Genomic DNA, 13,945 nt, shown 5'->3' with positions numbered 1-13,945 from the left:
GAACATTAGAAATATTCCTTCTCTGTATAAATTAAATATTGTGGAGAAAGTCTGTTATACTTACATTTAATCCCTGGCATTCAGAGAGATTTAAGTCTTGCAAATTTTTACATTCACCTAAAATTAAAAATAAAGAAGTTATATTAAAGATTAAAAGCTCAGGTTCTCAGAGTATTACAGATATGTAAGAATTGCTATTGCAGATTCAATCCATCTAGGCCAATACCATAGAATCATAGAGTCAGTAAGGTTGGAAGGGACYTCTGGAGATCATCTAGTCCAACCTCCCCACTCAGCAGGGTCACCTAGAGYATGTTAGACAGGGTTGCATCCAGGTGGGCCTTGAAGMTCTCCAGAGAAGGAGACTCYACMACCTCTCTGGGCAACCTGTGCCAGGGCTCCATCACTCTCACAGGGAAGAAATTCCCCCTCAYGGTCAGGCAGAACTTCCTGTGCTTCAATTTCTGCCCATTGCCTCTTGTCCTGTCGCATGGGACAACTGAAAACAGTTTGTCCCTGTCCCCTTGACACCCTCCCTTCAGGTACTTGTACACATTGATAAGATCCCCCCTCAGTCTTCTCTTCCCCAGGCTGAAGAGGCCCAGCTYTTGCAGCCATTCCTCACAGGGCAGACACTAAAGATCTGATCATCTTCGTAGCCCTACGCTGGACTCTCTCCAGCAGCTCCATGTCTCTCTCATACTGGGGAGCCCAGAAGTGGACACAGTACTGGAGATGAGGCATCCCCAGGGCTGAGGAGAGGGGCAGGATCACCTCCCTCCACCTGCTGGCAACACTCTTCTCAATGCACCCCAGGAGACCATTGGCCTTCTTGGMCACAAGGGCACATTGCTGGCTCATGGTCAACCTGTCATCCACCAGCACTCCCAGGTCCTTCTCTGCAGAGCTGCTCTCCAGAAGGTCAGCCCCCAACTTGTACTGCTGCAGGGGGTTATTCCTCCCTAGGTGCAGGACTCTGCTCTTGCCCTTGTTGAACGTCACGAGGTTCCTCTCCACCCAGCTCTCCAGCCTGTCCAGGTCTCTCTGAATGGCAGCACAGCCCTCTGGTGTATCAGCCACTCCTCCCAGCTTGGTAGCACCCTCAAACTTGCCGAGAAGGCACTCCATCCCCTCATCCAGGTCRTTGATGAAGAAGTTGAACRGGATGGRACCCAGTACTGAGCCCTGGGGGACGYCACTAGCCACAGGCCTACAACTGGACTCCGCACCACTGATGACGACCTTCTGAGCTCTGCCTTTCAGCCAGTTCTCAATTCACTTCACTGTCCACTCATCTAACCCACACTTCCTGAGCTTCTCTAGGAGGATGCCATAGCAGACACTGTCAAAAGCCTTGCTGAAGTCAAGGAACACAAYGTCCACTGCTCTCCCCTAATCTRSCCAGCCAGTCAYTCCATCATAGAAGGCTATCAGAYTGGTTAAGCAGGATTTCCCCTTGGTAAATCCATGCTGGCTACTCCTGATCACCTTCTTTTCCTCCATATGCCTGGAGATGACATCCAGAATGAGCTGTTCCATCACCTTTCCAGGGATGGAGGTGAGGCTGACCGGCCTATAGTTGCCCGGGTCCTCCTTCTTGCCCTTTTTGAAGACTGGAGTGACACTGGCTTTCTCCCAGTCCTCAGGCACCTCTCCAGTTSTCCACTTCAATATCCTACCTGAAACTATAGCCATATCAGATAACTAAGAAGAAAGCGCAAAAACCAAAAGTAGAATACAAAGTTGGAAGAAGATGTCCGGAGGAAATGTCGCTTCTTATACTTCATGATCTAATGGCTGGCTTATAAATCAAATTGTTTCTATCTTGTGTCACCAAAAGAACCAGAAGGTAACTTAATTAAGTAATTTGGAGTTAGGAAATGTCAGCATTAAGTTTTCTGTTTAAGCTTATCTACCCCTCTCACCCATATATTATGATACCAGTCTCTAATTATACAYGTGTTTATATAAATGTTTATATAGTTACAATAAACATATAAAAAATTATAATAACTGTTTYCACATGCTAAGTATGTAAAAAGGAAAGCCAAATGTGTTTTCAATTGCAATCAACATATAGGTTTATACATTCTTTTCTATGGAAACTATGACTTTACTGAAATCCTGTTATATTGCTTTACTCAATGCCATTTTGAAAAGTAGGACTCTGCTGAGAGGGACTGGACAACTCAAAAGATCCTAATCCATTAAAATCATCATTAAGGTTGCTAAGCYAAAGGAATGACATACCTCCTACGTGTTTCTTGCCCTAATATTAAATCAGGCAGAACTATCATTTTACATATGAGCCTGTAAATGCTACAAAAAGGAACTGTTCATTTTTGTATCATAACTGAATGTAATTTAGTTTGCAGGCAGAATTTAATACTAGTAATAAACGCAAGCTCATACTCAGTGGATGGAAAGGAAGAGGAAAAAATGTTTACATATTTTTTATTATCTTCCCTCCTTCAGATTCCTCTTTTTTTTTCCATTTCAGATAGATGATCTATCACATTGCTAGATCTACCAGAACTGTGGAACAGTTCAAAACAACACAGAGGATCCCAGTTATGACGGAAGTTATTAAAATATGTGATCAATTTATACTGACTACCCAAAAGTGCCATAAAGTATAAATAAAGTTTCATTTTTCATACAAGGGATAAGGAGGTCATTAATGCAAATGTTCATTCACACTGTGAATTAACAGAATCTGAATACAGATAGAGAACTATCACCTACAGGAATGAAACGGAGAAACCATTCAAAGGGTTTTCAAAGATGACAGAAACAACTGGCCACGTGGGCTGGAAGGATGCAGTAGCATGCATACACAGGTCTATTCCATTTGTYTGATGAGTTAGAACTGCACACACACTAAGAGAACATCTTCCCTACAGTCCAGATGTTGTTTAAACTGATATACTAATTTGTTTAAAAACTGCCTCGCTTTCAAAAGGATTTTACATAGTATTAGTTGCTTCAAGACAACACATTTCCTGTGGATAGAGAAAAGCTTTTTGAGCCCAAAACAATAGTGTTTTAGAGACAAAACATCTGTGCAATAATCTGCATTCAAAATTGAGATTCAGTACCTTTCTGAATGCCAMGGCCAAAAAGGATGGAACATAACACAGAGATGTTCTCTATGGTCATAGAGAAAAAGTAACTAAGCATTTAAACCACATAGTGAACAAAGACTTCTAAAAAAATAAGTTTTAAAAGGAATGAYATTGACTAGCAAAACCCAGGAAATATGTGAGAGGAAAAAAAAGCAGGTAACATAAAAAGGAAGGGTTTCTAAGGAAACACAATCTTGTGGCCAAATTCTACTGAAAACAGCAGGGAAAGGGCAGCGCAGAGCAGCACTATAGTAAATTTAGTAGGGAATATAGGCAAAAAAAAAATCTAAAAATATTGCAGCAAGTTTTGGACATTGATGGAGGAAGTAAGCCTTGTCTTCTCCTAATCTTAAACCCTGGCGATTGTGTTTGGCTTTCCTGGAAAGGTAAAAGCTCCTAGCAGACTTCTCTGTACTCTCCCTGCTCGAGTGGGCAGCCCTGTGAGTGGCTCGAAGCAGGTCACTGCCAGGACCTGCAGGTTCCCTTCGTACGGCCTGTACTCAGATCACCCCACAGGCTTTCGCAAACTCTAGCTGGGTCTGTCTCAGGGTTGTCTAGCCCACTTTGTCTATTTGACACGGGCCATGGGAGACACGTGGCAGTAGCACRGCTAGTTATGATAAAATGGGGCCCAACCTGAAAACGAGCGCGYGCTTCTGAGTACTCGAAAGCTCATGGTGCAACAGCAACACTGCATGACTTTCCTTGAGCTGGCTCTTCTGCGTTCCAGGGGGCCAGCAGCTGGAAAGCTGGCAAATCTCAGCCTCAGGTGCCTCTTTTGAGTTGATCTTCCAAGTCAAACTTAAATGCAATGAAGATTCAGCACAATGCTCCTTTGCTGAATATACAAGAATCTCCAATTAAAAATCAGTTAGAAAGAAGTCCTTTTGTGATATAGTTTGCCATGCTTAATCAAAATGAACAACAGTGGATCAGACAGTAACATTTCACATTAATATTTCAGAACATTTGTGAAGCTCTGAGTCGTGTGATGACTGAGTACTTGATTGAATGCTGTGTATTATGTACAAGACTCCATGCAAATGCCTGTTTTATCTTTTCTAATATTTTGCTTTTCTTCTAGCACAGGGATTTCACATACCCCAGCTGTGCCTCTGCAGATTTGAACAACACTGCTTAAGACTATCCAAATATTTCAACTGTTCCAGCTGTCATAGAAAATAACAGGGGCCAGCTGAATGTCAGGATGCAAGTAGTAACTGTTATAATACTGCTTCTTCTCTGTAAAGCATCTGACTTTAGGAAGACAAGGAATAGGAGTCTGAGAAACAATGAAAGGGAAAATAGCTTAAGGAAAGCCTCTAGCACTGTTAAGCGCAACGCCCCAGGCCTCCCTTGTGATATATACACTTATCTTCATGAGAAATACTTAGATTGCCAGGAAAGAAAATTGATTTTTGTATCATCTGATTGGCCTAATGATTTAAAACACATGCTGCTAGCAAGAAATAGGATTCGTAAACTAAAGAACAATATGTTTTCCAAGTATAAAGTATTGAAAAGTCTGGATTTACAACAGAATGATATATCAAAAATTGAGAGCCAGGCTTTTTTTGGTTTGAATAAGCTTACCACACTCTTACTTCAGCATAACCAAATTAAGAGTTTATCCGAGGAGGTTTTTATTTACACACCCGTCCTAAACTACCTGCGTCTTTACGATAATCCCTGGCATTGCAACTGTGAACTGGAAACTCTTGTTACAATGCTACAGATTCCAGCAAATAGGAATTTGGGAAATTATGCCAAGTGTGTGCATCCAACAGAACTGAAAAATCAGAAGTTAAAGCAGATAAAAGCTGACCAGCTTTGTGGTGAAGAGGAAAGGCAGGACCCYCAAAATATTAGAAAGGAAAAGCATGAAGCTACCAAACCAGAATTTGATTCCTCTCTGTGCCACATGTATGTGTTTCCTGTACCAACTCTGAATTGCAAAAGAAAAGGTTCGTATTAATCTTTATAACTGAATGAGTTATTTTAATATTCTATTTCCCTTATTATATTTGTTCATTTATTAATTACAGCAAATCAATATAGCACCAGTACTTTCTTGACTTTCCTTAACTAATACTGGTAATCTCTTGTTATTGTGATTACAAGCAACAAGTAGGAATTCTTTCAGCATTTTACCTCCACTCTACAGGTCCAATTCTGCAAACAAATCTTCTTCAGTGTTCTAGTACAAATAATTCAGTAATAAAATTAAGCATGTGCCTAAGTTACTGTAGCACCAGCACCTCACTTGTCTGATTCTACAACTATAAACATGCTGTCAATTCCAACCTGTTCCAAAACTGGTGTACTGACAGACAGAAGAGGCAYGGATTCTCTTTTCTTCTTTCCAGTCTATGAACACAAAGACAGCAAAAAGAATTGACAAAAGGGAGCTGTGAAGTGGGACTGGAGCTGCCAATTCTGCTTACAATTCTCAAAGAAACCTAATTGAAAAGGAGAGGCATTGCATCCTCACATTTTCTCTGCAAGATTTCTTCTACTGAGGGAAAAAAATGTGTGCTTTTGTTCCTAAAGAAACATGTCCCCTGTGTTCTTGCTCACAGTGCCCAACAGACATTTCAAAGTTAAAGTGCCTTCAAGCAACTTTAGTCAGAAACTTGGCTCCATTCCCTCCCCAAATGCATCTCAGGCTCCTACAAGCCACAGTTAAGCCCTAAGGGCAAATCAGATGGGGCATATATCAATATAAAAGTGCACATTTATTCATGCTTTATATTTCCCATATTTTATCCCATGATGAAATAAAGCAAAGAACAAAGAGAATTGTTAACATTTTTTTTAAAAAAGGCATTATTAGGAGTAGCCCAACTTGGGAGGATTTTTCCCAGCTTTGGCAAAGTAGAGCCTTCAATGCCTTATCACTGCAGTCTGTTTTGCCTACTTCTATTTTGCAAAATATTTGCCAAACTTCTACACTGTTTTTCTATTTGTTTTAGTAGTGACTTTAAATTTATACAACAGCTCTTGATGTGTCTTTATTCTAAGCTCTTAATGCCACAGACAAGCTCAGAAGTCAGGATAAGGAGACAATATCTAAAGAATCACTGATCTCAGCATTTGATTATATGGTTTATCTGTTATGTATGTCACAAAAAATTACTCCATATTTTCATCCTTTTCCTCAAGTCTGTTCTTTTTCCTACATCTCACTTTTTTCTCAAGTTTTTTTTACCACGCACCTGCTATCTCTTTTTTGTTATTTGTTTATGCTTTTGTACTGGCTAAAATTTGTTTGTTTGTTACTATTCATTTCCTTTACCTTTTCTTGTAGTATACAATGGGATCTTAATTATCACCATCACCTCATGTCTCCAGTAGACAGTGCAACTGAACAAAAACGAGCCTACAATACAATTCATGATAAAAGAAAAGACTGACTTTCTGGATCTTCCTGCTCAGTGGCATAGTAAAGATGAGCTGAGTATCTAAATATACTCAAAAAAACTTAGCAAGATATTTTTCTTTTTAAGTTCATAGAAACCTTCAGTGTACCCTGCCCTTCATGGGAGTTTCACAGGCTTTTACAGCATTTAAAAAAAAATGGATTATTGTATTCAGAACAAAGGAACAGACACTAACTTCATAATGCACATGAGTGTAATAGAGGGTACAGGGAGTCCATTCTTCAGGTCAACAGCTAGCTGTATCACTCCAGGACTTCCTGAATGTCCAACATGCACTCACTGTGTAAGTTCCACATTTTTTAGGATGTATCAGATCTACCATGCGTATGCTAGACACCTGGATGCACATATCCCATTGACATCTGGGATTTCTGAACATACGGCAACCTTTGATGAAAGCATTGTACTTATTGTTTTGAGTATTATTACTGTGAAGCAGATGCACAATTAAATTGGACCTTCCACCAGAAACAGGAGTAGCACACATCCAAAATCCTGGTAAAGCATAAAAATTCCTCAGATCCACCCGAACAAGATTTCAGAGTAGGGAAAAGAAAGGTGTACCACCCATGAAACTAGTACAGCACCAGGAGCAGCTGCAGCCCACTACTCCTTTACAAAGGAGGGGAGGAAATGACAAGCAGTACAGCAGTACTGTGAATCTCAAAGGACTAGGGCCTGCACTTTATCCCTCAGGTCAGCAATTTCCAGTTAATGCCAGGAAACTTATGAAACGGTGATCTTAAAAAATCATGTAATGATATATAGGTTCTCCTTTTCAAGTAAGAAATTATTACATCTCATCAGATCAGTGATGCACAAGAACTGTCAGTACTTTGGGACTAAATCATAACATGTCCTTGATTCTATTTTTTTTTTGAAGAAAAGAAAAGCAACAAAAGTTTCATGTCAACRTAACTTCTGTTTGCTTTTCCACAGAAGAATCTGGGTTCATAAGAGCAGCTCAAAAACACGCATTCAAGACTGCAACCTCCCAAAGTCTCTAAATTTAAGTATTATTTGCATTCATTTGCTGATAAATATGCCCTGGAACTTGGATATTTGCATAAACATGAAACATTCCAGTCAGAGCAGGCTCCTAACAAAGCTCTACTGAAATTTAGATCTGAGGCTGGAAGTCTAGGAAAAGTTGCTTTAGTCTCAAAAATGCCTGATGCATTAGACATCTTCAGAATTTAAAATGTACACTGACAGCATCAATTTTGACACAGAAACTAGGGACAAGAACTACTTATTTTCATTCAAAGACAGTCAAATAAGAGATAACATCCATTCTTTGTATAAAAGCATAGAATTAGAACACTCTTTAAGAAAACATAAAACCAGGAGATCCATATCTTGTTTCCTGAGATGACGCAAATCACAGTTTGCACTTCTCAAGAATGTGCCTTTACTACTGGACTAGAAGCTATTCCTTCTGCAACTGTTTTACAAGGAATACTATAAGGACCAATACATATTAGTTGCTTTGGTAATGCCATTTATGTAAAATAGGATAGAGAAGCAGATAGATAGAAATGCCATTAATGCCTGGAAATACATTAATGATAACTAACAAAATAATATATATAGTCTTAAATAATGTTATAAATACTATATAGTTATAATAACTAGTAATTTTACTGCTAATAAAACTTGAAACATTTTACCCATTGATAACATGAAACAAAGGACATAATATAAGGCAATTTGATTATCAAAGATRTTCTCATACCAATGGACACTTATTTATATAATTACTCAGGTTTCTTCTATTTAAATGACCAAGCTCGCAAAAATATGCTTCTTATTTGTATAGTACCTTCACTATTCTATGCAGATAAATGGTACAGCTCCATTAAAATAAAAATAAAACACAGAAAGTAAACTATAATAAAACTACAAGCATTACAGGAGATAGCAACTTTCACATGAGATACAAAGATAGTAAAGAACAAAGCAATCAAAGTTAGAAGCCAAAAAAACATGTTGATACTAGCAATGGGAAAAGTGGAAAAAGATGAAAGAAGACAAGGAGAAAACAATTCTAGATTGACAAAGGGAAAAGAAAGGAAAATAATCAAGTCATATAGAGCAAATTAGTAAAATAAATATAAATTTGCTTTCCCATTGTTTGTATTTAGCCCTTTTCTAATAGTGGATTAGCATGAACATATTCCAAATGACTGCAGAAAAATGACCAGTTCACCATGTCTTTAGAGACAAATCAGATAACAGATCYTACAAAAATAAAAATTTTAAAGTGCCCTGTATTTTCCCATGTCATCACTAAGCATTTTCATGATTTTTCTGAGCTATCTACTCTGATTTATCTCTGAAGATACAATAAACTAGTTGTTTTTGCTTGGTAGTTCTGTGTGATATGCAACTGTGATACGCAAACAGCAAATATAATCCAAAGCTGATGTAAAGCATGTCTTTTTCATTTTTTTAAGATTTAAAGAAAGTTCCAGGTAACATACCTCCAGATATAGTTAAACTTGATTTGTCCAACAACAAAATTAGACAACTACGAGCCAAAGAATTTGAAGATGTCAGTGAACTGAAGATATTAAACCTAAACAGTAATGGATTAACTTACATTGATCCTGGTAAGAATAATTTTACATATTCATAAAGGAGTTATTTGTGTTTTATTAACTACGTTTTGGCAATGTTTCTATCATATACAAATGTGAGGGAAAAAAAGATTTAAAAATTAACAAGTTGGTTTGAATTTTACCCTTTGAAGTACTCAATTCACACAGTCAAGTTTTGTGCTGAAATGTATTAATCACTGATGTCAAGAACTGAGACTAATTTCAGTTTCTATTTTTTAATACTAAGTCAAACAAGTACAAAAAATTGAACTTTGTGGGGTAATCAATTCCAAAAAGGCTAAAGAGCTGAATGACTTTTTAAATATCTTTGCAATTTCTGATGGAGAGTGTCATATAATACRGTTGCTTTTAAACCATATTGGATAATAAAGTTATAGACAAACCAAAAGGATTTTAGCATTTTGGGGTTAAAAATCATTATATATGATTGCTCTTAAATTATATATTACTAGAACTTAAATTCTAATAATTGTATTCGCAATTTGCTTATTGTGTATATCTATTAGATTTTTTAATTATGAAAGTAGAGATAAGGAAAGAGAGATGGGAAGACTGAAGCAAAAATTAGAGCCTTTTCTAATAGCATTTTAAAGATTTWACATACATACATGCACACAAAAATGCACAYRTTCATACATATATATATAAACTAACAGAATTGCACATTGTCATAGATTTAATAAATTCCCATACTTCTACTTCTGTATCAGGGAAACACCAATAGAGTTCACCGATGCTGTCCAGCTTCACTGTCTTTTTATTACACTCACCTATTGCTGACACATTTATAACAACCTATGACACTTTTCAGGGCACAAACTACGCTTGAAAGTTCGGTTTTTGAAAAGTCTTTAGTGTAGCCTTTAGCAAAAAACATTTTAATCACTGTATGGATATTTATTTTTTTGTAGCCCTGAAAATGTTTTTCCTGTTGCAGATTTGCATACTTGGTCTAACTAATCTTTATATAGTACCAATAACTGTTTTTCTATTGACAGCTGCTTTCTCAGGGCTCAGTAACTTAGAGGAGCTGGATCTATCAAACAACAGCTTGCAAAATTTTGAATATGGAGTATTGGAGGATCTTTATTTTCTGAAAATACTGTGGCTGAGAGAAAATCCTTGGAGATGTGATTACAACATTCATTACCTTTTCTACTGGTTGAAGCATCACTACAATGTTCACTACAACGGCCTAGAATGTAGAATGCCTGAGGAATACAAAGGATGGTCTGTTGGAAAATATGTTCGAAGTTACTATGAGGAGTGCCCAAAAGACAAGCTGTCTATTTATCCAGAAAATTTTGATCTAGACAAAGATGATGAAGAATGGGAACGACACAAAGAACAATCAGTTCAAACAGTAAAGAAGCATGGTGTAATTGTCACTGTAATAGGCTAATAAAGGAAACTCTTTTTTGCTAGTAGATTCAAATATTTGATACTCTGACACAAAATAACATTGTTTACATTCTTGTTAACTATACAGATTGTTTGTAAGAGTATCTGCCTACAAAGATTTCTTTTTATTACAGTTAATAATTACAGAATGGCATTAGTTATAGAGCATCCCTCATCAAGTTATTATTTCTGACAACTAGTTCAAGACATTCTTGTGAAATATTCTGGCAATTATTTGATACTTTGCAACACAAATGGACAGAAACAAACATAAAGCTGTTGCGGGGAGGAGCTGTTATATGTACAAACACAGCTCATGTGTTGACAGGAACTTGCTGCAGAATTGTGATCAAGACTCATTTTCCTGAATGTATTGCCCGTTCTTTATATCTACCAATTTCTTGAAATATTCCCAGAAGACTAATTCTAAGATTTTTGTATCAGCTTCCTGTTTTTTATTGTATATGAAAAATCAAAYCTAAGACTTACCCTAAATACAGTTCTAGAATAACAGGAATGGCTATTGTTATACTGATTGGGATACAATTCCAGAATTGGATTSTACTGACTTAGTTACTGCTGTTCATGCTCAGTCTTGAGAGAATAATGCAGCCTCTGTCTCTTCTGTAATTGGGCAGAAGATAGGAATAGTGAAGACATAGTGGGTTCCCAAAACCTAGTYGCTTGTATTGGCCTTATTTGGCTTTTGGAGTAGCAGAGCTGAAGTCTTTCTAGGAAGCGTTTTAGGCTGTCATGTCAGTTTGACATTGGTTACATGACCACATTTCTATATCAAGTGGAACCGCTGAGGACTGCTGTGGTCGGCATTCCACTGCCCATCTGAACTGAAGGGAAGTATCCTTCCGAGCGCTCTCTAAAAGTGTGGGATTCTCAAACTCCTCCTTTCCAGGACTCATCTGTAAAATGCAGATTATAGTACCTCCTTATCTCACTGGAGTCTTACAAGGATACATTCTTTAAAGACTGTGACACATTCCAATACTATTGCAATAGGTCCATAGAAATTCCCTAACTAAACAGACAATACCTCTGAATATATAATTCCTTGCTATATAATACAATGGGTAAATGTTTCTTTACAGAAAAGCTGTTTTTACAGAATTACTGTACTTGTATGCTTTTACATAATACTTCTGKTTTTTAAATCTCTGTGGCAGTTAGCATTAAACTAAGAGAACTAGTGCCTCTTGAAGACAAGTATTATAATACCTTTTTTACAGATGGGAAGGATAAATATGTCCTCAGGCTAACATGGTGGACAAGTAGGAGATGCTAGATTAAAACATTGGTATTCCCAGCTCTAGTCTTACAGTAGTAAGACTCTTAGATCAGTAAGAAGTATGTAAATACAAGAAAGAGATTCAGGGTCAAAATTYTAAATATCTGTTGGCTGTCATGGAAGAAGCATGCTCTTAGCGAGAAAAATTGTTCCTTTAAAGCTCTGCACCAACTCATGGAGCTTATGGATTCCTCTGGTGCTTCAGCCACAAGCCTGAAAAGTTACACACTTTGTTTTAAGAGTGTAATACAGAGCACTCAGAATAATTTTATATCAATATGAAAAAACCCCACAACATAAATGAAATAATCATAAAATATTAAGGATGGTAGGAGGGCCAAAGAATCCTTAAGCAAAAACACACTGTAATTCATTGTATTCCTTCATGTCCCCCATCATTAAGATTATGAATCTCTTTAATGTTGCTTTATTGATAAGATCAATAATTTATCCATCTATTTTGCATCATCTTTTCAAAACTTTATAGGAAATACAACAGTATATTATTCATTCCTGTTCCTGGGAATATCTTAAGCATATCCTAGTTATTAAGGGATAATCCTTAGAAGATGGAATACAGATGAGATTCCCATTTGGCCAGTAATATTCACTAGATGGAGTATTTTCTAGAAATCTTTAAAAGTGCCAAAAGAAAAAAAATCTCTCATAGGTAGTAGCCAGTATCAAGTGAACTMCTCCTCCTCCTCCTCTTAAATCCTGGGGGATTTTTTCAGTACAGAATGAAACTACTGGGAATGACTAAAAAGGACAGATAATGGAACCGCAACAGAACAGCTGTTACTGGCAATACAGCTAATGGAGAGAAGCTGAGTTGGAAAAAATGAGTTTATAAACCATGTTAGGTTAATTTCTGCAGACAAAGAGTCAGTGTTCCGGAAAAAAAAAAAAGGAAAAAAAAAAGAAAAATCTAGCTAAAGGTAGGSCAAAGTCAGGGTACAAAAAGCAGTCCATGAAAAGTATAGCAGGAAAGCTGGGTGAGAGGTCTCTGACCTCTGTGGTCAGCAAGAGGTTAGTTAGCGGTTGGAAAAGCAGCAGAGTAAGACTGAAGACCACAAGCAGTGGCTTAGCTGCTGTAGATAAGTTCATAGGCCATGGGGATTCCTAAACAGGTCACAAATTGTCCTTCTTAGGATAAAGGCTAATGCTTGGGAGTAGCAGTGATAGATGAAAGACAACTGTTTAGTAGAAGCTAGAGTTAAGGATGAAATCTGTAAGTAAAGTCTGTAAGTCAAGTGTACTTTACTGTAAGTAAAGTCTCCGACAATGTGGAGACTCTAGGGGACTGTCTCAACAACTGTCTTGCAAACAAAGGTTTCAGTGTGGACTTGTGTGATCTCAGAAGCTCCACAAYAATAATAAAGTGATAAAGGGACTTAGATAATATCACTAAAATGAAATTGAGGTACTTTAGATGGATCTGTCTAGATCTTAGAGAATCAAGAGAAAAGACTTCTTGTAGCCAGAAGAAGGATGGACTGAAAATTTGTGAATGTTAGAATAATCCTTGCCATTTTTTCTTTAGATGACCACTAGATCTTTCAAAGAGTAACAGAACTGATATACTTTTAACAACAACAATCTGCTGTAATCCTTACAGTCTAAAGTTACTGCATATTTCAGCTTTGCAATGGTACCACAGAACTTTTATAAAATAGATAAAAGATCATTCAAGTGGTGTTTTGAACTCTCAGCTAATTCTTAAAAAAGAGAGAGAGAGAGAGAAAGCCTTCCTGGAAAAGTAATAAACTAACAGGAACCTACACGGATTTTCTATATAGTCAGCATTTTCAGAGACTCAAATTGAGGAAGTAGTAGAATAGACAGCAATTGCAATTGCAAAACTGTGATATAAGAACACAGGAATGGAAATAATATATTAGGGTAAGGGTATATTAGGTGTGTTCTTCTGACAGTGACTAGTAGCAAATGCTTAGAGAAAAGACAATATGAACAGGAAAATCATAGAGACCGAGGACAAAATAGAGMAGAAACAGGCAGCCAAAGCAAAGAAACAAAACTATATTTGGAAAAAATACA

General features: G+C 37.2%; 2 protein-coding genes across 10 annotated transcripts in view; one reads left to right on the top strand and one right to left on the bottom strand.

Annotated features, from left to right (window-relative positions):
* The window catches only part of LRRC17 (leucine rich repeat containing 17), a 24,990-nt gene extending 12,175 nt beyond the window's left edge, over positions 1-12,815 (top strand). Inside the window, exons 2-4 of the mRNA XM_085298532.1 lie at positions 4,210-5,089; positions 9,022-9,177; positions 10,185-12,815. Coding sequence (XP_085154658.1) covers positions 4,333-5,089; positions 9,022-9,177; positions 10,185-10,588 — 1,317 coding nt within the window. The 5' untranslated portion in view covers positions 4,210-4,332 and the 3' untranslated portion in view covers positions 10,589-12,815. The remainder of the gene's footprint in view (positions 1-4,209; positions 5,090-9,021; positions 9,178-10,184) is intronic.
* Positions 1-13,945, bottom strand: part of FBXL13 (F-box and leucine rich repeat protein 13) — a 101,316-nt gene that overhangs the window by 51,390 nt on the left and 35,981 nt on the right. For 8 of the 9 annotated variants that reach the window (XM_085298467.1, XM_085298456.1, XM_085298516.1 and 5 more), the window contains one exon: positions 65-117. The exons of the other annotated variant lie outside the window; for it this stretch is intronic. In XM_085298467.1, the coding sequence (XP_085154593.1) occupies positions 65-117 (53 nt within the window). The remainder of the gene's footprint in view (positions 1-64; positions 118-13,945) is intronic. 9 annotated transcript variants of the gene reach the window in all.

This window comes from Rhea americana, unplaced genomic scaffold (assembly GCF_003343005.1).
Source record: "Rhea americana isolate MKP2758 unplaced genomic scaffold, rheAme1 scaffold_1, whole genome shotgun sequence".
NCBI classification, from domain to species: domain Eukaryota; kingdom Metazoa; phylum Chordata; class Aves; order Rheiformes; family Rheidae; genus Rhea; species Rhea americana.
Note: the sequence above shows the minus strand (reverse complement) of the source record. Positions and strands in the feature narration are given on the sequence as shown.